Raw genomic sequence first — 26,819 nt, 5'->3', positions numbered from 1 at the left:
GACATAGCCGCGGGAAGTAGGGGTGCTGAGGGTGCTGCAGCACCCCCTGAAAAATCAGAATAAAAAGAAAACAATATTATGCACTGGGGCTTAACCAGTTCTGTATTGGCGGTTCGATATAGCTGTCTCTAGCGTGCCGAAAAATCTCAGCACCCCCCTCCAGCAGAGGCAACAACAAGAAACGTAGACTAAAATCATTCCAATCCTGATTTAAAATTGCAATGGCTGTTTACCTGTAAAGGCTGGCTTTAGGACCATGCAGAGCATTGGAGAGCAGCTTCTAGCCTGTGCACCCTTTTCTGTCACTTTTAGAAAGCAGGGGGCAGAGAGAGTGCCATTTCCTTTGCCGATAAGCTGTTTAGGCAGTGTGCTGATTGCTTTGAACTTGGTCTTGTAAGCCTTGTTGTAATCTGATAGCCAGGGGTTCATTTTAATTGGGAGGGGAGTCCTCCTTTTTTGAAACCAGAAGCTGTCTTATTGCTACTAAAATATAGGTTGTGATAGCTGTAAGCCTAATTTATTATTTTCATTTTTTCGCCCAGCAGGCTAGTGCAATTTTGGTTTCAGGTAGGCCTATTGGTATGAAAATAAACAACTGAACAAGAGCATTTTCCAAAAATACATGTCTTGTTTTTGGCTTTGAAGACAATAACAATTGCAGGCTATAACAAATGTGCATTGTCATGCAGTGACAGAATGATAATTGAAATCATGCAAATAATTAATGATTATCTAGTTGGGCTAACTTTTTTTACTTCTTGCTATAGCTGGCAGTACCTACAGTTGAAGTCGGAAGTTTACATACACTTAGGTTGGAGTCATTAAAACACATTTTTTCAACCACTCCACAAATTTCTTATTAACAAACTATAGTTTTGGCAAGTCTGTTGTGTCATGCACAAAGTAGATGTCCTAAGTAATTTTTCCAACAATTGTTTACAGACATTATTTCACTTATACATCACTGTATCAAAATCACTGTATCAGAAGTTTACATACACTAAATTGACTGTGCCTTTAAACATCTATATCCACAGTAAAAGGGGTCCTATATCAACATAACCTGAAAGGCCGCTCAGCAAGGAAGAAGCCACTGCTCCAAAACCGCCATAAAAAAGCCAGACTACCATTTGCAACTGCACATGGGGACAAAGATCGTACTTTTTGGAGAAATGTCCTCTGGTCTGATGAAACAAAAATAGAACTGCTTGGGCATAATGACCATCGTTATGTTTGGAGGAAAAAGGGGGAGGCTTGCAAGCTGAAGAACACCATCCCAACCATGAAGCACGGGGGTGGCAGCATCATGTTGTGCGGGTGCTTTGCTGCAGGGGGGACTGGTGCACTTCATAAAATAGATGGCATCATGAGGATGGAAAATTATGTAGATATATTGAAGCAACATCTCAAGACATCAGTCAGGAAGTTAAAGCTTGGTCGCAAATGGGTCTACCAAATGGACTATGACCCCAAGCATACTTCCAAAGTTGTGGCAAAATGGCTTAAGGACAACAAAGTCAAGGTATTGGAGTGGCCATCACAAAGCCCAGACCTCAATCCTATAGAAAATTTGTTGGCAGAACTGAAAAAGCGTGTGCGAGCAAGGAGGCCTACAAACCGGACTCAGTTACACCAGCTCTGTCAGGAGGAATGAGCCAAAATTCACCCAACTTATTGTAGGGAACTTGTGGAAGGCTACCAAAAACTTTGACCCAAGTTAAACAATTTAAAGGCAATGCTACCAAATACTAATTGAGTGTATGTAAACTTCTGACCCACTGGGAATGTGATGAATGAAATAAAAACTGAAATAAATCATTCTCTCTACTATTATTCTGACATTTCACATTCTTAAAATAAAGTGGTAATCCTAACTGACCTAAAACAGGGAATTTTTACATGGATTAAATGTCAGGAATTGTGAATAACTGAGTTTAAATGTATTTGGCTAAGGTGTATGTAAACCTCCGACTTCAACTCTATATAAAATATATACAGTGGGGAGAACAAGTATTTGATACACTGACGATTTTTGCAGGTTTTCCTACTTACAAAGCATGTAGAGGTCTGTAATTTTTTATCATAGGTACACTTCAACTGTGAGAGACGGAATCTAAAACAAAAATCCAGAAAATCACATTGTATGATTTTTAAGTAATTCATCAAATACTTGTTCTCCCCACTGTATATAAACTCTTAGCTTTCATTTGTTGGTGCTCATGGGTCCTTTTACATGGAAATGACCAGAGGCAGAACATAATAAAAGTGGTGTTTTGCAATACAGAATCCATCACACACACATTGCTCTAATTTCATATAGCTTGTTTATACTTTTCTTGTATGTAGTAAGGCGTGATTACATGAGATGTTTTTACAGGGGGTTCAAAAGGCTGCTTCCTCTACTATCTACATAGATCTGTTTAGAGGAGCAAAGTTATCAGTATTTGTCATCTCAGTTGTCCAGGCAAATTGTTTAACTTATAAATAGGAAAATGTGGGATCTGATATGCAAGAGGATAACTGACACATGACTCATGGTTAGGAGCCCCCTGGAAGCAGAGTAAATCAATCAGTACAAGTGCTCCAAGTGGGATTCCTAAATGTAAACAAGTATGTCTTCAAATCAAGTTTGAATGGGCTGGAGTTGAGGATGCAACATGAACAGAAATGTGCAGTGTTTGCTGACGATCAAAGGTCCGAGGTGTCAGTTTTTTGCTCGTTGCTTATTCCATTGACCTAACATGATATCTTTCATTTGTTTAGACAGAGCAAATGACCAAAGTCAAACAAACAAATGTCAGGGAATCACACATGTCAAGAAATGACTTATTTTAGTAGTGATGGTAGACCAGTCCCATCATCATTTGAACAGTGGGTTAATATGTTCACACTTACCTGTGGGCAATGTTAAGGACAGGTTCTGGAAAGACGGTTAAGTACAACTCCCACCCATTTCTAGCCTCTGCCCCATTTCAGCTGTCTCACTCAAACTTCTTCACTCAATGACTCGCTCACTGACTTACTTACTCACGCTCTCTCGCAAAAGGTGACAACCACTGTCAGCAATCGACAGTGGTGTAGTGTTCCTTCGCTTGTGCCTGTATCGATTTTTACTAAACGATACCATTGCATTTAGTCAATTTGATAGCAGTCTGCTGCTTTCAAGGTTAGCTGTAGGTCAACAGTGGTTAGTGCTCTTGCAAGCTTACAAGATTAAACAATAAGTTCAACAATAAATTGTTTACTTGAGCAAAATATAATTGCTAACATTACAAATTGATTAATATAAATTGTAAATGGGGAAAATCCATTTGAAACTGATAGTTATCTGATGGAAAATGCCTTAGTTCAGAGCTCCAACCATGGCAGCATCCCAGCAATTTGTTTACTGTAAGAACCTATTAAGATTAGATCCCACTCATTTTCTATCTAAAAAAGAGTGGATTCTATAATTCTATATAAAAAATGCAAGTTACGCTCAATGTCTCCTGTATTTAAATCATGATAGATCTTCAAGAGAGCAGAAACTGACTTGATATTTGAGTTTGCATTATGGGGTAGATGACTTAATCTACCAAGGTGCTTCTTTCAAGGGTTGAGTCTGTTGGATTTTAAATCATATATCCTTCTCATTTGTATTCTGACATTTAATTTGAAGTCTGTGGGCTACAACAGGCTTTGCCCTCCGTTTGAGCTCCTCTGCTGTAAGCGTTACCAAGAGATGTGCTGTAGCCTATAGGGAGGGTGAGGAGGAGACCAGCCTCAAGCAACCCCCTGCCCTCGCTTATGCAAGTGGTTTTCCTGTCTCCCCCACCCCCCTCCTCTCCCCTCTGACTGTCCCTGGCAGTTCCCACAGACTGTACTGTAGGTCATTCACGCCATGCCAGGGCAGAGCTACTGGAAGGTGGAGGGCAGGCTGGGCAGACTGGCCACGCCAGCGTAAGGTGAGTGAAGCCCATTGGCAGCTTATCTAGGAGCTGTTAACTGGCCCTGAGGATTGCATGCATGCAGTCAACCCAAGCCTTTAATCATCCCCACCGTTGCTTATGCATTTGACTATGAGCTAGTCTCTGACTTGATAATAAACAATGGATCATGGGGGATATTTGGAAGGCAGCTGTTAACTCTGATGTCTTTGTCATCTGAAGAGTCTAGTTGGATAATTCCCTAGTTCATTTCAGGTGTCCTGAGCTGTTGATAGTGTGACCCAGAGGGAGCTTGTAGCTTGAGGCCATGTTCTCTAAGAGACCTCACATGTGCTACTCAAGGGTTCAAAACCTGGATATTTAAATCACTGAATATAAATCACTCCTCAAAAAATGTGATCCCAGCGGGTAAGGTTATTCTCAAACAGATCTAGTGAAATGTTACTTGTGTGGTTTAGACAGCAAGAACCAGATGTTTGTCATTGGGAGAGAATTTGATGGGTGATTTTATATTAGTCAACAAAACAAAAACATCTAAAATATCAGCGTTGTTGTAAACCAATTGTTTTTTAATGCCTGTTATATGGTTTGTTGATTTAGAAGTAAACTCTGCATCTCTTATTTTTGGAGAAAAATAAATTAAAACGGTATAGTCTTTGTAAATGATATCATAAATATGACTGGTGGAGTTATGTCATACATGCAGCTAACAAAAATATATGGAAATGTGTGCTTATTGCAGCATTACCGCAAAAATGGAAGAGGCAAGTGGAAGGGGGAGAAAGTAAAGAACTGCATTAAAGACTGAAATTTGTTAAAGGTTTTTTTTTATTAAGTTTTCTAGTTTAATTTAAGGACCAAACAATTAACAGCTGTGCCATATATATTACAAAATAGTTGGGAAGAGATTTTCGATGTACCGATTCCAGGGCACATGGTTTATGAGCTAATACACAAAATAACGCTGGATTCAAAACTTTTAGTTTTTCCATTTAAATTATTATACAAAATTCTTGCAACCAATAGAATTGTTATATACTAACGTTACCATTCAAAAGTTTGGGGTCACTTAGAAATGTCCTTGTTTTTGAAAGAAAAGCAAAAGAGATTTGTCCATTTAAAATAACATAAAATTGATCAGAAATACAGTGTAGACATTGTTAATGTTGTAAATGACTATTGTAGCTGGAAACGGCAGATTTTTATTAATGGAATATCTACATAGGCGTACAGAGGCCCATTATCAGCAACAATCACTCCTGTGTTCCAATGGCACGTTGTGTTAGCTAATCCAAGTTTATAATTTTTAAATGCTAATTGATCATTAGAAAACTCTTTTGCAATAATGTTATTACAGCTTAAAACTTGTGCTGATTTAAAGAAGCAATAAAGCTGGCCTTTAGACTGGTTGAGTATCTGGAGCATCAGCATTCGTGGGTTCGATTACAGGCTCAAAATGGCCAAGAAACAAAGAACTTTCTTCTGAAACTCGTCAGTCTATTCTTGTTCTGAAAAATGAAGGCTATTCCATGCGAGAAATTGCCAAGAAACTGAAGATCTCGTACAACGCTGTATACTACTCCCTTCACAGAACAGCGCAAACTGGCTCTAACCAGAATAGAAAGAGAAGTGGGAGGCCCCGGTGCACAACTGAGCAAGAGGACAAGTACATTAGAGTGTCTAGTTTGAGAAACAAACACCTCACAAGTCCTCAACTGGCAGCTTCATTAAATAGTACCCGCAAAACACCAGTCTCAACGTCAAAAGTGAAGAGGCGACTCCGGGATGCTGGGCTTCTAGAAAGAGTTCCAAAGAAAAGGCCATATCTCAGACTGACCAATAAAATGAAAAGCTTAAGATGGGCAAAATAACACAGACACTGGACAGAGGAACTCTGCCTAGAAGGACAGCATCCCGGAGTCGCCTCTTCACTGTTGACGTTGAGACTGGTATTTTGCAGGTACTATTTAATGAAGCTGCCAGTTGAGGACTTGTGAGGCGTCTGTTTCTCAATATATACAGTTCCAGTCAAAGGTTTGGACACACCTACTCATTCCAGGGTTTTTCTTTTATTTGTTCTATTTTCTACATTGTAGAATAATAGTGATGACATCAAAACAATGATATAACACCTATGGAATCATGTAATAACCAAAAAAGTGTTAAACAAATATATTATATATGAGATTCTTCAAAGTAGCCACCCTTTGCCTTGATGACAGCTTTGCACACTCTTGGAAATGATGCAGACAATTACATTGATGGAATCCACAATCTATCTGCAATATTAATGCTGATCTACCCCCCCCCCCCAATTTTTTTTTTTAAATAAATAAATAGAACATTTCCATTTAGTTACTATTGGGATCTGCTTCTAGAAAGCTCCCAAGGCAATTAGTTATCTAAAGGGTATGCAGCCATGCATGGAAGATGAAACATATACAAACCAGCCCACACATAATGTAGTTTACATCAACAGGTTTGCTTCTGTAGTTTTCAGGTGATTAGGGTGCCATGGTGTGGTCATAATCTGGGTGCATTAGTGGGAACAATATGTTTGTTGTCAATGCTAAGAAATAACAAATGCTCTGGGAGTGCTCATTTAAATGACTCAAAGCATGCCTAATTAAGCAACAATAATGAGAAGCTAAACAAGCAAAAAGGGAACTTCTTTACAGTTCAGTCCCATTTGTCATTCATTTTGACTTGTCTGAATTATTCATTTGAGCTCCATTACTGTTCATCTGGAAACAGTGTTTTCCCCACCTGTAGTTTCTTTAAAAGTCTCCTTTTTAATTTATTTAAAGAAGCTTGGATGTCTCTTCATGACACAATGCATATTTAAGCCTATCTCAGCTTGACTAATGACTATGACAATTCTAAAGTAAATTCTCTAATCTCTGATTTGTACCTTATGTAGCTACCACTCTTCACTAGCCAAAAAAATGCATCGCAAGGATATGGCATATGAGTAATAACAGACATAATATGTTGCAATGGTTACATGATGATCCCATAAAACGAATGATTATTTGAAAATGTTATGGCTATACGATATGGGAGTTATTGGAGAACATATGTCAGTCATGATTTTAAGATGACATTTTAGACATGGATAAATATGGGAAATCAGATCCTGCTAATGGGCCTGATGGAGTTTGAAATACGTTAGAAGAGACAGGCTCTGGACATGTGGCTCTCCAGCTGAAGCTGTCTTCATGGTGTCAATAATAAGACTCTGGACTGATCTCTGCTGTGGTGCCTGATGAGACTTCTAAGCTTTTATTGGAGCGTAATCCCCTCTTAGAATCTGGGGCTTTAGCCTGAGGCTTCTCCGGAATCTCTCCTAATTACACCTTTAGTTATGTTTTTTTCCCTCCTGCCTTGGGCTCAAATTGCAGTGTGAGGAAGTATCAAGGTAAGCATTTGCTCAAGAAAAACAGCTGGAGTTGTTTTTACAGAAGGAGAGGGGCACAATATTTACAAGACTCTCACCTTCCATAATACCACCAATCACCTCTTACTATAAGCTTTTCATAGACTGTACCACTGTTTGCCTCACTATTCGTGGTGCCTGGATGTTATGTTTGTATTTTTCTCTCGGGAATTTTAAAGATACAGCCACAGAAGGCACAATGATGCCTCATTTTCGACTCGAAAACCAGTGTTACCCTAGTGTATACTAAGTGTAACAATATTAGAAAAATTGTGTTTCCATAGCTAGGGCTGACAGTGAGGACAAGATCAGAATCAACAACCTCTGCATAATCAAAACAGTTGCTTTGTGAGGTGTTAAAGTTCACAGTTAGCCATTGTTATGTAAATGAAATCTGAAAAGTACCAGTGGCCTGGCTTTGGCCCCAAGTGAGAGCAGGTCTGCCGGAGCCATGGCCCATTGAGACACGGGTGCCGGCCCGCATAGATGGAAACCGAAAAGTCTGCGCCTTTTGGGTAAATCCTGTGTGGAAATGTGCCATGAGTGTAGGGTATCACCCTGCTGCCACACTGTAGCCAACATGTGTGAAGTCAGTTAGGGTTGGCATTCACAAAATGAAACCTGAAAAGTGATACTTGCCCTGTCATCAGATTGTAATCATCTTAACGCAATACACTATTGGCTGCCATTGGAATTCAAATGTATGTTTGTTTTCAAAACACCCTCACTGTGAAAGGCATTGCCATTTCATTGTAATACATTTCAAGCCCACGTCAGCTGTTCTTTTCCACATCTCATCTCAGGGTCTTCGATAGGAAAATATCACTTTTTTTCAGGCAAACTGACTACTACAGAAGTCCAAGTCTCCTAGTGATCCTACTTTCCTTTATGTGATAGTGGTGTTGGTTTTTAGAGGTTGTTTGTAGTTTTACTGTACCAGATGTGGTGTCCTGGTGGTCACACAGGGAGAATAATCAGTAAATAGTGTCAGTAAGGGTAATTTCCATGTAAAAGGATCCAAGAGCACCAACATGTGAAGTTCATAGGAGCATGTCAAATGGAAGCCAAGAGACTATTTTTATTTTATTATTAAGGCATATATACATTTTTCTACAATTTTCCATCCTAAAAATTAGGAATAAGCAAAGGCTTTGATTTATTTTCAAACAGAGGGAAATGGGGTCTTAGAAAACATCTACCAGAAAAAATATTTCAAGCTATTAGAACTACTTCATTGTGTTTTGATGTATAAGTAAAGACCCCTGCCAACTAATATCAACACTGATATTTATTTAAGGAAAATGTTGTCCACCTTCTGTAAGTTTAAGAAACATTGACTTGTTACCAAAAACCCACATATCTTTAAGATATTTTCTAGTTGAGGAGGGAGGACAATGAAAGTTAACATAACTAGCAAGTAAAGTTAGAACTATCAATTAGTTCGTTTTTACTGAAATCAATTTTGTTTCTGAATTAAGTGATTTAAAACTCATTTTGTTACCAAATCGGTAACAGAGTTTCAGAAAAATCAGTAACAGAATTTCTGCAATTGAATTGGCTGAACCAATCAGACGTCTATGTTTCACAAGTTTGGACAGTACAGTACTCACAAACCATAGTTACCTGCTGCTGCTGTCCTCCCTTCCACTGGCATACTGTTATGTTCAGCTGAAACTTTCTCTTTCTGTCATCTGATGGTCAAAGCAAGTGTGAGAAATCTGGACAACCCCTGTCTCTCCCTCTCTCTCCAATGAATGTCACCTCTCCCGGCTCTTACTGATAGCAATTACAGTCCTCGAGGGCCTGATTGGTGTCACAGTTTTGCCCCAGCTAACACACCTGACTCCAATAATCACCTAATCATGATCTTCAGTTTAGAATGCAATTTGATTAATCAGCTGTGTTTGCTAGGGATGGAGAAAAAGTGTGACACCAATCAAGTCCTCGAGGACTGGAGTTGCCCACCTCTGATTTAGGCATTTACTGTAACCAACATCCTCACCCACTGTGCACGGTCCGACACCGGAAGTCCATGGACATTGAAAAGTAGTTTTCAATTTGGTCAGTCAGCCCTGGCCGTCTGGACCGGCCTTCATTTGTCCAAAACATATACGTCCATGATTGGTTCAGATTTGGTCTGGTCTGGACCAAATCTGAACCAATCATAGACGTCTATGTTTCACAAGTTTGGACAGTAAAGTAGAGTACAGTAAAGAAAAGTAGTATAGTACAGCACAGTCTTGTATTGTACAGTAGAATAGAGTACACAGTAGAGCACACTATAGTTGAGTGCTCACTGCTTTAGCACACTCCGCCAACCCTGAGGTCCTTGCCGTGTCTGAATCCTGGTTTAGGAACACCACCAAAGATTCTGAGATTTCCATACCCAACTACAACATTTTCTGTCAAGATAGAACTGCCAAAGGGGGAGGAGTTGCAATCTACTCTAGAGATAGCCTGCAAAGTTCTGTCATACTTTCCGGGTCTATGCCCAAACAGTTCGAGCTTCTAATTTTAAAAATGAATCTCTCCAGAAAAAAGTCTCTCACTGTTGCCGCCTGTTATAGACCCCCCTCAGCTCCCAGCTATGCCCTGGACACCATATGTGAATTGATTGCCCCCCATCTATCTTCAGAGTTTGTTCTGTTAGGTGACCTAAACTGAGATATGCTTAACACCCCGGCAGTCCTACAATCTAAGCTAGATGCCCTCAATCTCACACAAATTATCAAGGAACCCACCACATACAACCCTAAATCCGTAAACATGGGCACCCTCATAGATATTATCCTGACCAACTTGCCCTCCAAATACACCTCTGCTGTTTTCAATCAGGACCTCAGCGATCACTGCCTCGTTGCCTGCATGCGCTATGGGTCCGCGGTCAAACGACCACCCCTCATCACTGTCAAACGCTCCCTAAAACACTTCAGCGAGCAGGCCTTTCTAATCGACCTGGCCCGGGTATCCTGGAAGGATATTGACCTCATCCCGTCAGTCGAGGATGCCTGGTCGTTCTTTAAAAGTCATTTCCTCACCATCTTAAATAAGCATGCCCCTTTCAAGAAATGTAGAACTAGGAATAGATATAGTCCTTGGTTCACTCCAGACCTGACTGCCCTCGACCAGCACAAAAACATCCTGTGGCAGACTGCACAATATTGAATAATTCCCGCGATATGCAACTTTTCAGGGAAGTCAGGAACCAATACACGGTCAGTCAGGAAAGCAAAGGCTAGCTTTTTCACACAGAAATGTTCATCCTGTAGCTCTAACTCCAAAACGTTCTAGGACACTGTAAAGTCAATGGAGAATAAGAGCACCTCCTCCCAGCTGCCCACTGCACTGAGGCTAGGTAACACTGTCACCACCGATAAATCCACGATAATCGAGAATTTCAATAAGCATTTCTCTATGGTTGGCCATGCTTTCCTCCTGGCTACCCCAACCCCGGCCAACAGCTCCGCTGCGGGGGGCAGCTCCTTGCCCGATTATTATTCGCCGCCATTGTTGCGACCCCTATTACCAGTCTGTTCAACCTCTCTTTCGTATCGTCCGAGATCCCTAAAGATTGGAAAGCTGCCGCGGTCATCCCCCTCTTCAAAGGGGGTGACACTCTAGACCCTAACTGATATAGACCTATATCCATCCTGCCCTGCCTTTCTAAAGTATTCGAAAGGCAAGTTAATTAACAGATCACTGACCATTTCGAATCCCACCGTACCTTCTCCGCTGCGCAATCCGGTTTTCGAGCTGGTCACGGGTGCACCTCAGCCACGCTCAAGGTACTAAACGATATCATAACCGCCATCGATAAAAGACAGTACTGTGCAGCCGTCTTCGTCGACCTGGCCAAGGCTTTCAACTCTGTCAATCACCGTATTCTTATGGGCAGACTCAACAGCCTTGGTTTCTCAAATGACTGCCTCGCCTGGTTCACCAACTACTTCTCAGACAGAGTTCAGTGTGTCAAATCGGCGGTCCTGTTGTCCGGACCTCTGGCAGTCTCTATGGGGGTACCACATGGTTCAATTCTCGGGCCGACTCTTTTCTCTGTATACATCAACGATGTCGATCATTGCTGCGGGTGATTCCCTGATCCACCTCTATGCAGAAGACACCATTCTGTATACATCTGGCCCTTCTTTGGACACTGTGTTAATTAACCTCCAAACAAGCTTCAATGCCATACAACACTCCTTCCGTGGCCTCCAACTGCTCTTAAACGCTAATAATACCAAATGCATGCTTTTCAACCGTTCGCTGCCCGCACTCGCCAAACCGACTAGCATCACTACTCTGGACGGTTCTGACTTAGAATATGTGGACAACTACAAATACCTAGGTGTCTGGCTAGACTGTAAACTCTCCTTCCAGACTCATATTAAACATCTCCAATCCAAAAATAAATCTAGATTCGGCTTCCTATTTCGCAACAAAGCCTCCTTCACTCACGCCGCCAAACATACCCTCGTAAAACTGACTATCTTACCGATCCTTGACTTTGGCGATGTCATTTACAAAATAGCTTCCAATACTCTACTCAGCAAATTGGATGCAGTCTATCATAGTGCCATCAACAAAGCCCCTTATACCACCCACCACTGCGACCTGTATGCTCTAGTCGGCTGGCCCTCGCTTCATATTCGTCGCCAGACCCACTGTTTCCAGGTCATCTATAAGTCTATGCTAGGTTAAGCTCTGCCTTATCTCAGCTCACTGGTCACGATAACAACACCCACCCATAGCACGCGCTCCAGCAGGTATATCTCACTGGTCATCCCCAAAGCCAACACTAATTTTGGCCGCCTTTCCTTCCAGTTCTCTGCTGCCAATGACTGGAACAAATTGCAAAAATTGCTGAAGCTGGAGACTTACACTGCTCAAAAAAATAAAGGGAACACTTAAACAACACAATGTAACTCCAAGTCAATCACACTTCTGTGAAATCAAACTGTCCACTTAGGAAGCAACACTGATTGACAATAAATTTCACATGCTGTTGTGCAAATGGAATAGACAAAAGGTGGAAATTATAGGCAATTAGCAAGACACCCCCAATAAAGGAGTGATTCTGCAGGTGGTGACCACAGACCACTTCTCAGTTCCTATGCTTCCTGGCTGATGTTTTGGTCACTTTTGAATGCTGGCGGTGCTCTCACTCTAGTGGTAGCATGAGACGGAGTCTACAACCCACACAAGTGGCTCAGGTAGTGCAGCTCATCCAGGATGGCACATCAATGCGAGCTGTGGCAAGGAGGTTTGCTGTGTCTGTCAGCGTAGTAACCAGAGCATGGAGGCGCTACCAGGAGACAGGCCAGTACATCAGGAGACGTGGAGGAGGCCGTAGGAGGGCAACAACCCAGCAGCAGGACCGCTACCTCCGCCTTTGAGCAGGAGGAGCACTGCCAGAGCCCTGCAAAATGACCTCCAGCAGGCCACAAATGTGCATGTGTCAGCATATGGTCTCACAAGGGCTCTGAGGATCTCATCTCGGTACCTAATGGGAGTCAGGCTACCTCTGGCGAGCACATGGAGGGCTGTGCGGCCCCACAAAGAAATGCCACCCCACACCATGACTGACCCACCGCCAAACCGGTCATGCTGGAGGATGTTGCAGGCAGCAGAACGTTCTCCACGGCGTCTCCAGACTCTGTCACGTCTGTCACATGTGCTCATGTGCTCAGTGTGAACCTGCTTTCATCTGTGAAGAGCACAGGGCGCCAGTGGCGAATTTGCCAATCTTGGTGTTCTCTGGCAAATGCCAAACGTCCTGCACGGTGTTGGGCTGTAAGCACAACCCCCACCTGTGGACGTCGGGCCCTCATACCACCCTCATGGAGTCTGTTTCTGACCGTTTGAGCAGACACATGCACATTTGTGGCCTGCTGGAGGTCATTTTGCAGGGCTCTGGCAGTGCTCCTCCTTGCACAAAGGCGGAGGTAGTGGTCCTGCTGCTGGGTTGTTGCCCTCCTACGGCCTCCTCCACGTCTCCTGATGTACTGGCCTGTCTCCTGGTAGCGCCTCCATGCTCTGGACACTACGCTGACAGACACAGCAAACCTTCTTGCCACAGCTCGCATTGATGTGCCATCCTGGATGAGCTGCACTACCTGAGCCACTTGTGTGGGTTGTAGACTCCATCTCATGCTACCACTAGAGTGAGAGCACCGCCAGCATTCAAAAGTGACCAAAACATCAGCCAGGAAGCATAGGAACTGAGAAGTGGCCTGTGGTCACCACCTGCAGAATCACTCCTTTATTGGGGGTTTCTTGCTAATTGCCTATAATTTCCACCTTTTGTCTATTCCATTTGCACAACAGCATGTGAAATTTATTGTCAATCAGTGTTGCTTCCTATGTGGACAGTTTGATTTCACAGAAGTGTGATTGACTTGGAGTTACATTGTGTTGTTTAAGTGTTCCCTTTATTTTTTTGAGCAGTGTATATTTCCCTCACTAACTTTAAACATCAGCTATCTGAGTAGCTAACCGATCGCTGCAGCTGTACATAGCCCATCTGTAAAATAGCCCACCCAATCTACCTACCTCATCCCCATATTGTCTTTAAAAAAAACTTCTCTTTTGCACACCAGTATTTCTACGTGCACATCACCATCTGCTCATCTATCACGCCAGTGTTAATTTGCTAAATTGTAATTACTTCGCTACTATGGCCTATTTATTGCCTTACCACCTCACGCCATTTGCACACACTGTATATAGACTTTCTTTGTTTTCTATTGTGTTATTGACTGTACGCTTGTTTATTCCATGTGTAACTTTGTGTTGTTGTTTGTGTCGCACTGCTTTGCTTTATCTTGGCCAGGTCGCAGTTGTAAATGAGAACTTGTTCTGAACCAGCTTACCTGGTTAAATAAAGGTGAAATAAAAAATAAATAAAATAAAAAAGTACACTAATAGTTCCGGGACGATACTAGTATCGCGATACTCGTTAGTATCGTGGCAAGGAAACAAAACACGAAGCAGATTTAACTTATTTAGGAAAGCAGCCAAGATGTTGGAAACAATCGTCATTATGTTGTGATCGAGTCACATTTATTTTCCCAGTTTTAGCACACTATTTTACATACAGCAGGTTTTTAAAGGACCAAGGAGTTTGACCTACGTTGCGTTTTCATTTTTTCCATGGAATTTTTTTTGCGATACCGGTATTGTCACAGCCCTACACTATAATGTACTGAACTATACTCTACTGCAGGGTTAATTATTTTTATTAGATAAAACATTTTATTTTTGTATATAATATAAAATGTTTATTGCTAGCTGCAACAGAATACCATTATGGATACCATTTTTAAGTCTCTGCATCCAGTATGAAGGAAGTTAAAGGTAGTTTCACAAGCCAATGCTAACTACCACAATGATTGGAAGTCTACAGGAACAGTTAGCATGCTAGCTCTTCCTGTTTATCCAACTCTGGGCTAGCAGATAAAATAGTTATTTGAGAACTAACAATGAAATAAGCTATACAGTCAGGGAAAATATATATATATATTTTTTACATTTTAATGGCCATTCAGGCACAGCCCATTGAGTTTTGTTATAATGTTTGAGCAGAGGAACACAGCATTAGCCATGGCAAAATACATAGAATTGCAGGAGATTAGCTTCAAAATTGCTAAATTTGCAACAGCAACATTTGCTCTATGCTGCCAAGATATTTTTCTACTGAATAGACTGTTAGAGTTTACACTTCCTCTTCCAATGAACTGTGGGGAGGTCAAAATTAATAAAAATAATGAAACTGCCTACCAAATCTATTCATTTTAAAATGTTGATTACTTTTACTTGCCATTATCGTTCACTTGATGATAAGACAAGACGTCACTCTGTATTACATTTTTTGCTAACATATTATTTTTTTATTTTACCCTTATTTTAACAGGTAAGTTGACGACTGAGAACACATTCTTATTTACAGCAACGACCTGTGGAATAGTTACAGGGGAGAGAAAAGGGCATGAATTAGCCAATTGAAAGCTGGGTATGATTAGGTGGCTATAATGGTATGAGGGCCAGATTGGGAATTTAGCCAGGACACCGGGCTTAACACCCCTACTCTCATGATAAGTGCCATGGGATCTTTAATGACCATAGACAGTCAGGGCACCCGTTTAACATCCCATGAAAGACGGCACCCTACACAGGGCAATGTCCCCAATCACTGCCCTGTGGCATTGGGATATTATTTTTTTAGACCAGAGGAAAGAGTGCCCCCTGCTGGCCCTCCAACAACCCTTACAGCAGCATATTGTCTCCCGTCCAGGGGCCATCCAGGACCAACCCTGCTTAGCTTCAGAGGCAAGCTAGCAGTGGGATGCATGGTGGTATGCCGCTGGCAGTGGGATGATGAGGGTCCCTGGGTTGCAGGTTTGCCTGGGTGGGGGGGTCCCTGGGTTGCAGGTTTGCCTGGGTGGGGGGGTCCCTGGGCAAGAAAAGTTTGAAAACTCCTGCTGTACTGAACTCTACTCTACTGAGCTCCACTGTGCTGTACTTTGATGTTCAAATATGGGATTGGTTCAGATTTGGTGTAGTCCAGACCAAACAAATTTGGTCTTGTTTGGTGTCGGAGCTCATTAAAACAATAGCAGTGTGTAGAATAATACCCAAATATGTAAATTAGGATATTGCATATTTCTACATTTTTTGTGTACCTATTTAAGATACATCACCATGAGGAGAATGAGATTCATATCCATAAATTTGCATTTCTGTTTTCAGATCAGGGACCCATGATGAATTTCTGTTACCAGGTGTAAATACACTTCACTTACTGTAGTTCAATAACCACAAGAGATTTTTTTCAAACTCAAGGTGTGATGTCATAGCTGACAGGGGATTCTTTCTGCAGACATCTTTGAATCTTAATTCGGAACAAATATTTCTGAGGTTTTTGAAAACATGGTCACATAAAAAACTGAGGGAGATTTTACCAAAATTCGGTTACCACACTTTGCATCTGCATAGTTCTACCAGTAAATGTATTTTTGTAAAATGTTCAGTGAAAATTCTTAAAAGTAGTCATTGTACATAAAGTTGTGTGGTTTTTGTTTGCGCAAATCTGCAATTCAGTCATGGTGTGTGTCTTACACCAAGGAGGCCGTGTCCTGGGAATTCCCTGAATCAAATGGTGTTTAATTTGATAGAGATCTCGTGCGTAATCTGACGAGCCAAACTGATTGATGGGGGTGGTCTGAGATGAAAGGTAGTATGATGGTTAAGATGATCTAAAGACACATTCCAGCGATGGGGAGGAGAGGGAGAAAGTTTAACGCACAAAGTGCAATCAATCAAATGTTTAATCAAAGGCTGTTTTTATCTTTCCAGTATGTCCCATACAGTGATGAACAGCATCTCTGTCCCAGCCACTAAGTGTGGTACGTAAATGAAAATGCCTGTTTGTGTTTCTCCACAATAGATGTTTATGTTAGGACACTGAGAACCATATCATCTTTAAACTGGAATGGAACTATCTCTTAGAGCGGAAATGATCAAATTGTTCAACCTTTACATTTATGTTGAAATTAATACCATTGCTGCAGCTGTTGTCATTTAGGTAATGAATGTTGCTGGAAAGAGAGTGGCGGCAGTGCTGTGCTCAATAATGATCTGCTCCTATCTGCCTCTCTCTTTCTTTCTCTCTCTCTGGGTTTTAATCTTCATTACTAGTCTTTCTCTGCTCAGTCTGTTTTGACAGTCGTGCATATGCAGTGGGGTTTCTCTGTTTTAAAAATCAACTGGCCAGTGCAATGACTGCCATCCTGTCCTCTGCCCGGTGCTCCATATTGAAGAATCCAGAGATTCTGTGGATAATTAAAGCCAGTAGACAAGGGGATTAATTTTCAATCCCTGGGAGACTTTCCCTAAACCTGCAGCGTCTCCAGGACGACTGGGAAGCCCGGGGGAAATGAGACCTAATGCCGCCGGGGCTGTGCATTTGCTCACTTCAATCTTAGCTGTTGTCAGGGAACAATTATACGCTGGATTAAGAGCTTGTCCCCAGAATGTTTTGTGGATGAGTGGGTCTCAGCCATGGACGGAAAGTACATTAGCCCTCTGTGCACGGCAGCGGCGTGGGGGTGGGGACAATCCTGCAACTTGTTGTGTGGTTAGTTGGTTCTAGCATTAGGCCAATAAATCAATGTTAATAACTGTGTAACTCAGTTTAGTATTACTGTAGCATTACGTATTAGGTAAATCAGGGTTACTCTCATAAATTAAGTCATCTAATTGCAGCTGCATTTTTATCTTCCACTGTGGAAAGAGTGCTCCCTGTCCTCTCATCGTGCTCCCTGTCCTCTCGGTGACAGCCCCAAATTGATGTTGGTTTTGTTGAAGTGCTTTCTATTCTCTCATCCTTTAATGCTGTCAGTTCTTAGAATCAAAAGTAAGAACAAGAGGATAAAAGAGCATTGTGACAGTCAGTTTGTATCCATTGCATACTGTATGGACAGCTGGTAGCTTGTAGTGATCAGATACAATGTCTTCAGAAAGCATTCACACCGCTTAAAAAAAAAAAAGAAAGTAAAATAAATCATGAAATAAAAACAAATACATTTATATTACATAGTAATTTCATGGATGTTGGTTAAGAGTTCAGAAATGTCCGCTGCTGCTTTTTTTCATGTGTCCAGAGTGAACACCTTGGCCCTGGTGGATCCTGGCTGTGGAGAGCTCCATAAGTACAATTTCTGTAAATGTGAGCAACCACTGTTGCAATGGTAACTGATGAGGTGGAATCCACCTTTGTAAAATAATCTTCTTAGCAGCTGTGGTTCCTGCCAACCACACTCTCCGTTGGCGTTCTGACAAGTGCAAATTAGAGTCATCACAAAGCAACATCACAATTGGATCTAATGACATTATTTTATCTATAAGTACAGAGATTACATTGTTGACTTTCCCCCAGAATTCAACCACCCTCTGGCATTTCCACAGCACATGCTGAAAAGTACCAAGGTCCTCTGTGGTGCAGAACTCACATAATGGCGATGGACAAATGCCCATGTGATGTATTTTTTGAGGTGTTAGATGGAAAGGGGGATACCTAGTCAGTTGTACAACTGAATGCCTTCAACTGAAATGTGTCTTCCGCATTTAACCCAACCCCTCTGAATCAGAGAGGTGCGGAGGGCTGCCTTAATCAACATCCACGTCTTCGGCGCCCGGGGAACAGTGGGTTAACTGCCTTGCTCAGGGGCAGAACGACAGATTTTTACCTTATCAGCTCGGGATTCGATCCAGCAACCTTTTGGTTACTGGCCCAATGCTCTAACCACCAGATAGGTTCTATAGCAAATGTTTTTATTAATTAATTGGTGATTGGGGTTTCTAGATGATCCAGATATATTTTTCCATACTGTCTCCCAATTTATTTGTCTGTCAGCAAGTGTAAGTGTAATCCTTTTCCCATACAGTGGATGGAGTTAATGGTTTTTGTGCTGCTAGAATTAATTAACTATAGATATTAGAAACAACTCCCTTTGAGGGGGGTATGTCCGTTTAGAAGTTTGACCAATGGGTGTTCTGCTAGTGCTGCTCCCCAGGGGACCCCATAGGCTTGCATGGATAGGCGGAGTTGAAGGTCAAGACAAAAGTATGAACCTGCGACATTAAAACACTGGCGGATTTCCTGGACACTGAGGAGTCCATTCAAATGGAATGTCTTTGAAAGTATAAAAAAAAAATCTCTAAATGTATTGTATGAATGTCACGTCTGTTGTTGGAATGAGACCAAGGTGCAGCGTGGTAGGCGTACATTTTTCTTTTATTAAAATGACACCGAAAAACAACAAAAAACTAACGTAAAGCTATATGCAGTGCAGAAAGCAACTACACACAAACAAGATCCCACAAACTAAGGTGGGAAAAAAGGCTGCCTAAGTATGATCCCCAATCAGAGACAACGATAGACGGCTGCCTCTGATTGGGAACCATACCAGGCCAAACAAAGAAATGGGAAAACTAGATTGCCTAACCAAATAGAGAAATAAAAAGGCTCTCTAAGGTCAGGGCGTGACAATGAATTGAAATAATAAACTTTATGCAAATGTGTTACTGAATATAAAATGGATTAAATTAAGATTTTGTGTCACTTGCCTACACACAATACCCCATGTCGTCAAAGTGAAATGTTTGGTAAATACATTTTTAAAAGAAAGCTGAAATGTCTTGAGTCAATAAGTATTCAACCGCTTTGTTATGGCAAGCCTTAATGAGTTCAGGACATGATTTTTGAATGACTACCTCATCTCTGTACCCCACACTTACAATTATATGTATGGTCCCTCAGATGAGCAGTGAATTTCAAACACCGATTCAACCACAAAGACCATGGAGTTTTTTTTTTTAGAAAGAAGATATTGAATATCCCTTTGAGCATGGTGAAGTTATTAATTACACTTTGGATGGTGTATCAATACACCCAGTCACTACAAAGATACAGGCGTCCTTCCTAACTCTGTTGCCGGAGAGGAAGGAAACCACTCAGGGATTTCACCATGAGACCAATGAGGCCTATTTCCAAGCATCTGCATGCATCGTGTTATGGGTATGCTTGTCATCGGCAAAGACCAGGGAGTTTTTTGGGATAAAAAGTAACGGAATAAAACAAGTTCACCTTTCAGCAGGACAATAAGCTAAAGCACAATGCCAAATAAAGCCTACGGTGGAGTTGCTTACCAAGACGACGTTGACTTTTCCTGAGTGGCCTAGTTACGGTTTTGACTTAAATCGTCTTGAAAATATATGGCAAGACATGAAAATAGCTGTCTAGCAGTGATCAACAACCAACTTGGCCGAGCTTGAAGAACTGTAAAAGGTGTGCAAATATTGTACAATCCAGGTGTGCAACGCTCTTAGACTTACCCAGAAAGACTCACAGCTGTAATCGCTGCCGAAGGTGCTTCTACAAAGTATTGACTCGGGTGTGAATACTTATGTATATGAGTTATTTCTATATTTAATTTTCAATAAATTAGCAAAGCATTCGAAAAACATGTTTTTGCTTTCTCATTATGGGGTATTGCGTGTAGATGGGTGAGATAAAAAAATAGATTTAATCGTTTTTGAATTCAGGCTGTAACACAACAAAATGTGGAATAAGTCAAGGGGTATGAACACTTTCTGAAGGCACTGTATACTCTTGGCACAGAGTGTCCGTATTTGAGCTGAGTACGAATAGTCTATTTGAATGTTTTGGGGATTTGGTGACACTCACAGTGATTGAGCGTTTTTATGAGTGCAAATAATAGGATCCCTTTGACTTATGATATTTTAAACGCGCTGAGCTGAGCATGCCCTATCTTGCAGGCAAAGATCTACACCTTTTCTTATTGCTGTCATTAGCTTGTAATCTTGCTAGCCAATAACATGCCCTCTCCGACCCTCTGTTGCTTGTGTGAGACTGTGCCTACATCTCAGCCAGCTACATTTGTCTAAATAATTATCCTCTGGTGGATAAGGGACACAAGCTAAAAAGTTTTTTCCTCTATTGTTTTCCTTCGTCGTCTTTTCTCTCTGACACAAACGCACACCACGATCTGACTGTTATTAATGGTCTGGCCAATGATAGCTCAGTTATAACAGTCTTAGATGATTGTTGTAGAGTTCTAAAAACAACCTTAAGCCCTGAAAAGATGCATTCACTTTGATTCCTAGACCACACTTTGTTAGTTCTTAGTTATCCATCTTTCACTATAGCAGTTGATGTTGTTTTTCCCAGTAAAGCAGTTCCCAGAGGGGCAATTCCACAGGAACAGAATGATGCTGAGACTCGATTTTGTCACTTTAAAATGTATGCCAAACAAAAACCAATGATTGCAAAGTTAAACAACCCATGGAACTCTATGCACAAGGACGACTTTAACATTTTACAAAACACATTTACAAAAACAATGCAGATGCAAAGTTAGGTGACAACAGCACAAACCGTCATTCTGCTACTGAACTTTGCATCTGCACTGTTCTTCAACTAAATGTGTTTTTGTAAAAAAAATAAAATAATGGAAATTGTTAGAAGCAGTACTTGTGCATAGAGTTGTATGGTCCACTCCTGCACACAGGACAGGACGTAAATTCAGCAAACGCGCTGGTTTAAAAGCTTTTAAAACAGAGCGGCCTGTATCTCTGGAGAGGACTCCTGCCCAAACTGCCGAAGAAATAGGGCATTTAGCAAGGAATACCATTCTTCACATTCTTCATAAAGGGTGACTGTTTGGTTATTTTTCCTTCTCCTTGGCCTCATTAAGAACTTATTACTTGTTCAAGGTGCCCCATATACAGTATTGAGGCAGCATCTTACAGTATTAGGTCTGCTCGAGGACTCATTAATGGTACAAAGATATCAGGACAGGAAATATTCCCCCAGAGTTTTCTCAACGGCAACTGGATTGACCCAGCACATCTGGGGTATGCTGATCTGAAAGCTTTTGAATGTAGCTCTCATTAATTGATTTCATATGTCCTCCACTGAATGTCATACAGAGATGTTCCCTCCCTGATGGTATGACTTATTTAGCTTGGAGCTTATAGAGCTCTGAGATTCAGACTGCATTCCTCTCCTGTTATTCAAACATTCACATAACTGCTGTTTCACAACTCTGTGTGTCTAGCTTTTTCACCCTCTGTTTTAATGGATGCCTATGTGATCGACAGGGTTTGTCGGACTGCAGAGCAGGAAAACCTTGAGGCTATTGAACGGTGCAAAACAATATTGTAAAGACGCCTTAAATATGTCTGACTTGCTTTCTCTCTTTGTGTGTCTGTTTCAGTTGCCTTTTGGGGAGACATTGCTCTGGATGAGGAGGACATGCGCATGTTTAAGGTGGACCGGATTATAAACATGGCCCAACGGACCGTCCAGACCTTCAATGAGACAACCACAGGTGAGCAAGAGCTGTGAGGCTGGCTGACCCAGTCATGGTTACTGAGAATAAAGACTAAGGCCTATCGCCATAGCCTAAAAGCGTGCATTTTCTTGTAAACGTGCCTGTCATCAATCCTAAAAGTCTGACTCCATTTATGCATGTGCTATTATATAGTGCTGACTAAAATGTCTCCTTAATGATACAATACAAACCAGTCCAAGAAAAAAAACTTGCATTCAGTTAAATAGTTCCCACATTTTCCCACTTTAAGGCCAATTATGCAAGGAGGCTTTGTAACTCTCTCCCAGTGCATCTGCCAGGAAGATGTATACGATGCATGAACCACTCAGCACCAGGTGATGACTCCTCTCCAACACTGGGTTGGCCAAGACACCTGTTGTAAACAAACAGCATGTTTATCACCAGCACTCTCAAAGTGTTTATGTAAAGAAAATGCTCAACAAAGTTATAAAGCATGCTTCATTGTCATTATCATCTCTTTACCATTTAGGAACAGCTGAAATGTTGTAATCTCATCATGGTTTTTACCATGTTCTCACCAGAGTTGAACTTTTTAATTGGATGGTTTTCTGTGATTATATTGTACAAACCTCATCTTTGGCTGGTAATTGGGAATGACAGGGTCTTCTGCCAATGAGACCAGTCGAAACAGAGCATTGCCAAACCGGCAGGGATCACACCGCAGGAAAAGGGCGGCAACCTCCAGACCTGAGAGGGTGTGGCCAGAAGGTGTCATTCCCTATGTCATCAGTGGGAACTTCAGTGGTAAGTCCCACATCATCACTGCTGTTTACTTGCCATATGTGTCTTATATGCGCCCTATAACATAGTTCCTACTAAAAGGTGGTAGCTGGTGTCCATTAAGCATACTTCAGCATACTTGCATCCACTACATTAAAATGAATGTCTTGGCAGCTATTGGACATAACATTTTTTTATTAACTTTACTTGGGATGAATTTGGCACTACGAGCAAGCTGTTAGCATTGGTATTTTATCCTCCTTTTTATGTGACTTATGGACGTCAGCCTCACTGATCTCCTCCCTTCTTCCCGTCACATTCAGGCAGCCAGCGGGCGATATTCCGCCAGGCCATGCGTCACTGGGAGAAGCATACCTGCGTGACCTTTATCGAAAGGACAACAGAGGAGAGCTACATTGTGTTCACTTACCGGCCGTGTGGGTAAGTCCACGCAGGCCTGGGCTCGCCTCCCTCAGGAAGGAAGTGTAGCTGGTCAGCCTGCTCAGACATGACAGTCCTTTATCCACACAGCCATAATGAGTTATCGCTTAAGAACTTTTCCTTACCACTCCTCCATTGTCCTTTAGTGCTGGCTCATCCCCTCTGTCCGCAGTCTGTCTGCGTGAGTTGTGCTAATTGCAGCCCCCTGCAAGTCCTGGGAAAGACAGCCATTCATGCCCAAGGAATGCATGCTGTGCCTCATAGTTCTGACACATCTTTCACTGAGCACTGGTGTCACACATGTTTTTTTTTAATGACACCCAAGGGAGACCTCCTCAGCTTTACCATAACCCGTAATTCCACATTATATATTTTGTCATTTTCCCAGCTATGCATGTTTTTAAGTTCAAAAGATTTTACACAAAAACTGTAGCCACGTTGATGGCGTTATACTCTGGCTCTGCATGTACAGTAAATCCGTTACCAAGAAGAACATATTAAAGAGCGGATATGGAGCATAAACTGACCTTTTTCCACCCAGCTGTTGATAGCCATTTTTAGCCTGGTAACTGTCCTCCGGAGTAACAGGGATGACATTATCCACTCAGGCGGCCGCAGTTAGTGGGAATGCCTGGGCTCTGGGCTGGCCTGCTGCAGGCCCCATCTGTCCTGTGCAAAGTTCAAGGCTCGTCTCAGGAAAGCCTGGTTCACATTAATTAGAGAGAGGCTGGTTGGCCCACAGGGGCGCAGTGTGTGTCCATGGACCGGGGTTCCACACTGACCCTTTCATGTCAGGGAGGGAGAGAGGGAGAGCCCTGCAGTCTAAAGTCAGCCAGCCTTCACTGTCACACATTATAACCCTCCATCTACAGTGAAGCACGCATCAATGAATGTCACCACTGTATTAGGATGTAGGGTCATCTCACCTCCGCTAGTTTTCCTATGACGTGCTAGAAAGGCTGTTAAGAATGCTGTTCCTAATACTGTATATATGCATTAGAGATGTGAGTTGAACCACAAACTGTTTAGGTCAGACCCTGCGTCTCTCCAGGAACAGGGATTCCTTCCATAGACTACTTCACTTGGCTTATTCGTTATTTATTCACTCCTTCTGGTTTACACTTTCATGTTTGTGGAAGTAAAGTTCTATATATCCAGTGTAACATGAAGTTCACCAAGTTCTTGTTACATGATTGAGATGTACACAGAAATGTAGCGTTTACATAGTACTTTGGTAAGCACGATGGCCAATCTTGAGCTAATGCTCTCATCTTTGTCTGCCAAGTTAAAAGTGACTTAGTTTAGTCTAATATGTAGCCAGTTACCACAGTCTTTGAACTAGCTTGTTACCCTGCCTGTTGATCTGTCCCTGATCTTTGTTCTGTGTGTTGGACCCTGCAGGTGCTGTTCCTATGTGGGCCGCAGGGGTGGCGGTCCCCAGGCCATCTCCATAGGAAAGAACTGTGACAAGTTTGGAATAGTGGTGCATGAGCTGGGCCACGTGATTGGTTTCTGGCACGAGCACACCCGGCCCGACAGAGACGAACACGTCAGCATCATCAGGGACAACATCCAGCCAGGTAAGACTGCTTTGTAGACTGCTGTGTATGGAACAGCCCACTCATCTTTCCCTTTCTAGGAGATAGCCTCTCACTTTTGCTATTTAGTATTATGGTACAGTATTTGAGGTAGTGGTGGGTTGCAGGTTTCAGTATCTGTTTTCTTGCTTCCATTCACAGGACAGGAGTATAACTTCTTGAAGATGGAGCCAGGGGAGGTGGACTCTCTGGGGGAAGTGTATGACTTTGACAGCATCATGCACTATGCCAGGAATACATTCTCAAGGTAGGAGATCGGCCAAGTTCCACTTCATACACAGCAGAACAGAACAGACATCATGGAAATCAGTTACAGTTTAGGCCAGAGAGCAGTTTCCCAGACTGTCACTTTTGCTATCATGTCTCACTTCAGGTCTTTTCCATGTGAGTCACTTCATAGTTCTACAATGTGTCAATGTCTCTTTTTTTTCTCCATTATTTTGTTTAATTTTAGAGCCAGGGGCTGACTTCAAGGCTTAGGAAAGGTGGTGTAAATTGAAGCTTAGATACTATTCAGTTAATGATCTGCTGACATTCATAGCCTGGGGGACAAATATACTGCTGATTTGTCACTGTTACTTAGCCTGTATGATGGTTGGTCTGATGAATTTAAAGTACAGGGAAGCAGGACAAAGACACAACTCAGTGATGGACCTCATGAACGTGTCAGTGCCTTGGCTTAAAGGAAGAACATCTGCAGAATATAATACTTTTTGGGAGTGTCTACTCTTTCTCTCTCTTCCGCAAATTTATTTTGGCTTGGATCTTTTAACTCTCTCAATGGTCACCGCTTACATTTGAGCGTGCAGTGGAAATGCTCAGGGGGTGAACTGACGTGGTTTCTGTGAGATGCAGAAAGGATTATATTGCTTGTCCTTGTAATGAGATTTCTGAGGGTAAAAAAGTGTAATCCACCAGGATGCCTGGAGTAACGTGTCATTAGAGTTGACACATCTGGCCCATTTAGCTTTTTGGGGCCCAGAAAGAGCAGGATTACGGAGCTTTCGCTTTCAATCCTGGTGAATGTTTTATACGTTTTCCTAGACAGCACCAACTTTTTGATCTTGTATAGTCCACCTTACCCAGTCCATCTGTAGTCTAGTAGTAGAAGGGCACCTACAAAAATCAATGCACACAAACTGCAGCATGCTTTACCAACCGCATGTAATACAATGCCTATCTGTTTTCTATTATGGGGTTAGGCATATATCATATTGATTGCTTCCAGTCTTTCAGGTAGCTGCGTCTCTGGGTGGGGATGCTGTCCAGTGGCAGCTATGTATTAAGGGGGGTATTTGTTGGATAAGGATTTTTCCATGTAAAAGGATCCATGAGCACCAACATGTGAAGTTCATAGGAGCATGTCAAATTGGGTGTGAAATGAAAGCTAAGAGTCTATATTTTTGAGAAATTAAGACATATATCCATTTTTCAACCATTTTCCATCCCAAAATGTTGAATTAAGTGAAGGCTTTGATTTCTGGTCAAACAGATGGAAAAGGGGTCTTAGAAAACATCTACCAGAAACAGTCTTAAATACTAATGTTGAAATAAAGACGCCTACCAACTAATATCAACACATATTTAGTTTAGGAGAAATGGTTCAGCCATCTAAATGTAATGCCAGGCATACACTACACGATTTTTCCATGCCATGTTTTGGACGTCCCAGATTAATTTTGATGATTGGGGTGAAATCCTATGAATTTGGGCTAGGATCAGTAGGTCGGGACTGGCATAGTTCCCACGGATCAAGGCCGCACCA

At 41.9% G+C, this 26,819-nt stretch overlaps 1 protein-coding gene across 1 annotated transcript in view; it reads left to right on the top strand.

The window, feature by feature from the left end:
- LOC120017819 (bone morphogenetic protein 1-like) overlaps positions 1-26,819 on the top strand; it is a 58,395-nt gene that overhangs the window by 5,320 nt on the left and 26,256 nt on the right. The window contains exons 2-6 of the mRNA XM_038960816.1: positions 22,158-22,271; positions 22,896-23,039; positions 23,339-23,456; positions 24,858-25,036; positions 25,196-25,301. Of these exons, the coding sequence (XP_038816744.1) occupies positions 22,158-22,271; positions 22,896-23,039; positions 23,339-23,456; positions 24,858-25,036; positions 25,196-25,301 (661 nt within the window). The remainder of the gene's footprint in view (positions 1-22,157; positions 22,272-22,895; positions 23,040-23,338; positions 23,457-24,857; positions 25,037-25,195; positions 25,302-26,819) is intronic.

Source organism: Salvelinus namaycush, chromosome 1, assembly GCF_016432855.1.
Source record: "Salvelinus namaycush isolate Seneca chromosome 1, SaNama_1.0, whole genome shotgun sequence".
NCBI classification, from domain to species: domain Eukaryota; kingdom Metazoa; phylum Chordata; class Actinopteri; order Salmoniformes; family Salmonidae; genus Salvelinus; species Salvelinus namaycush.
This window is presented reverse-complemented; position numbering and strand designations above follow the sequence as displayed.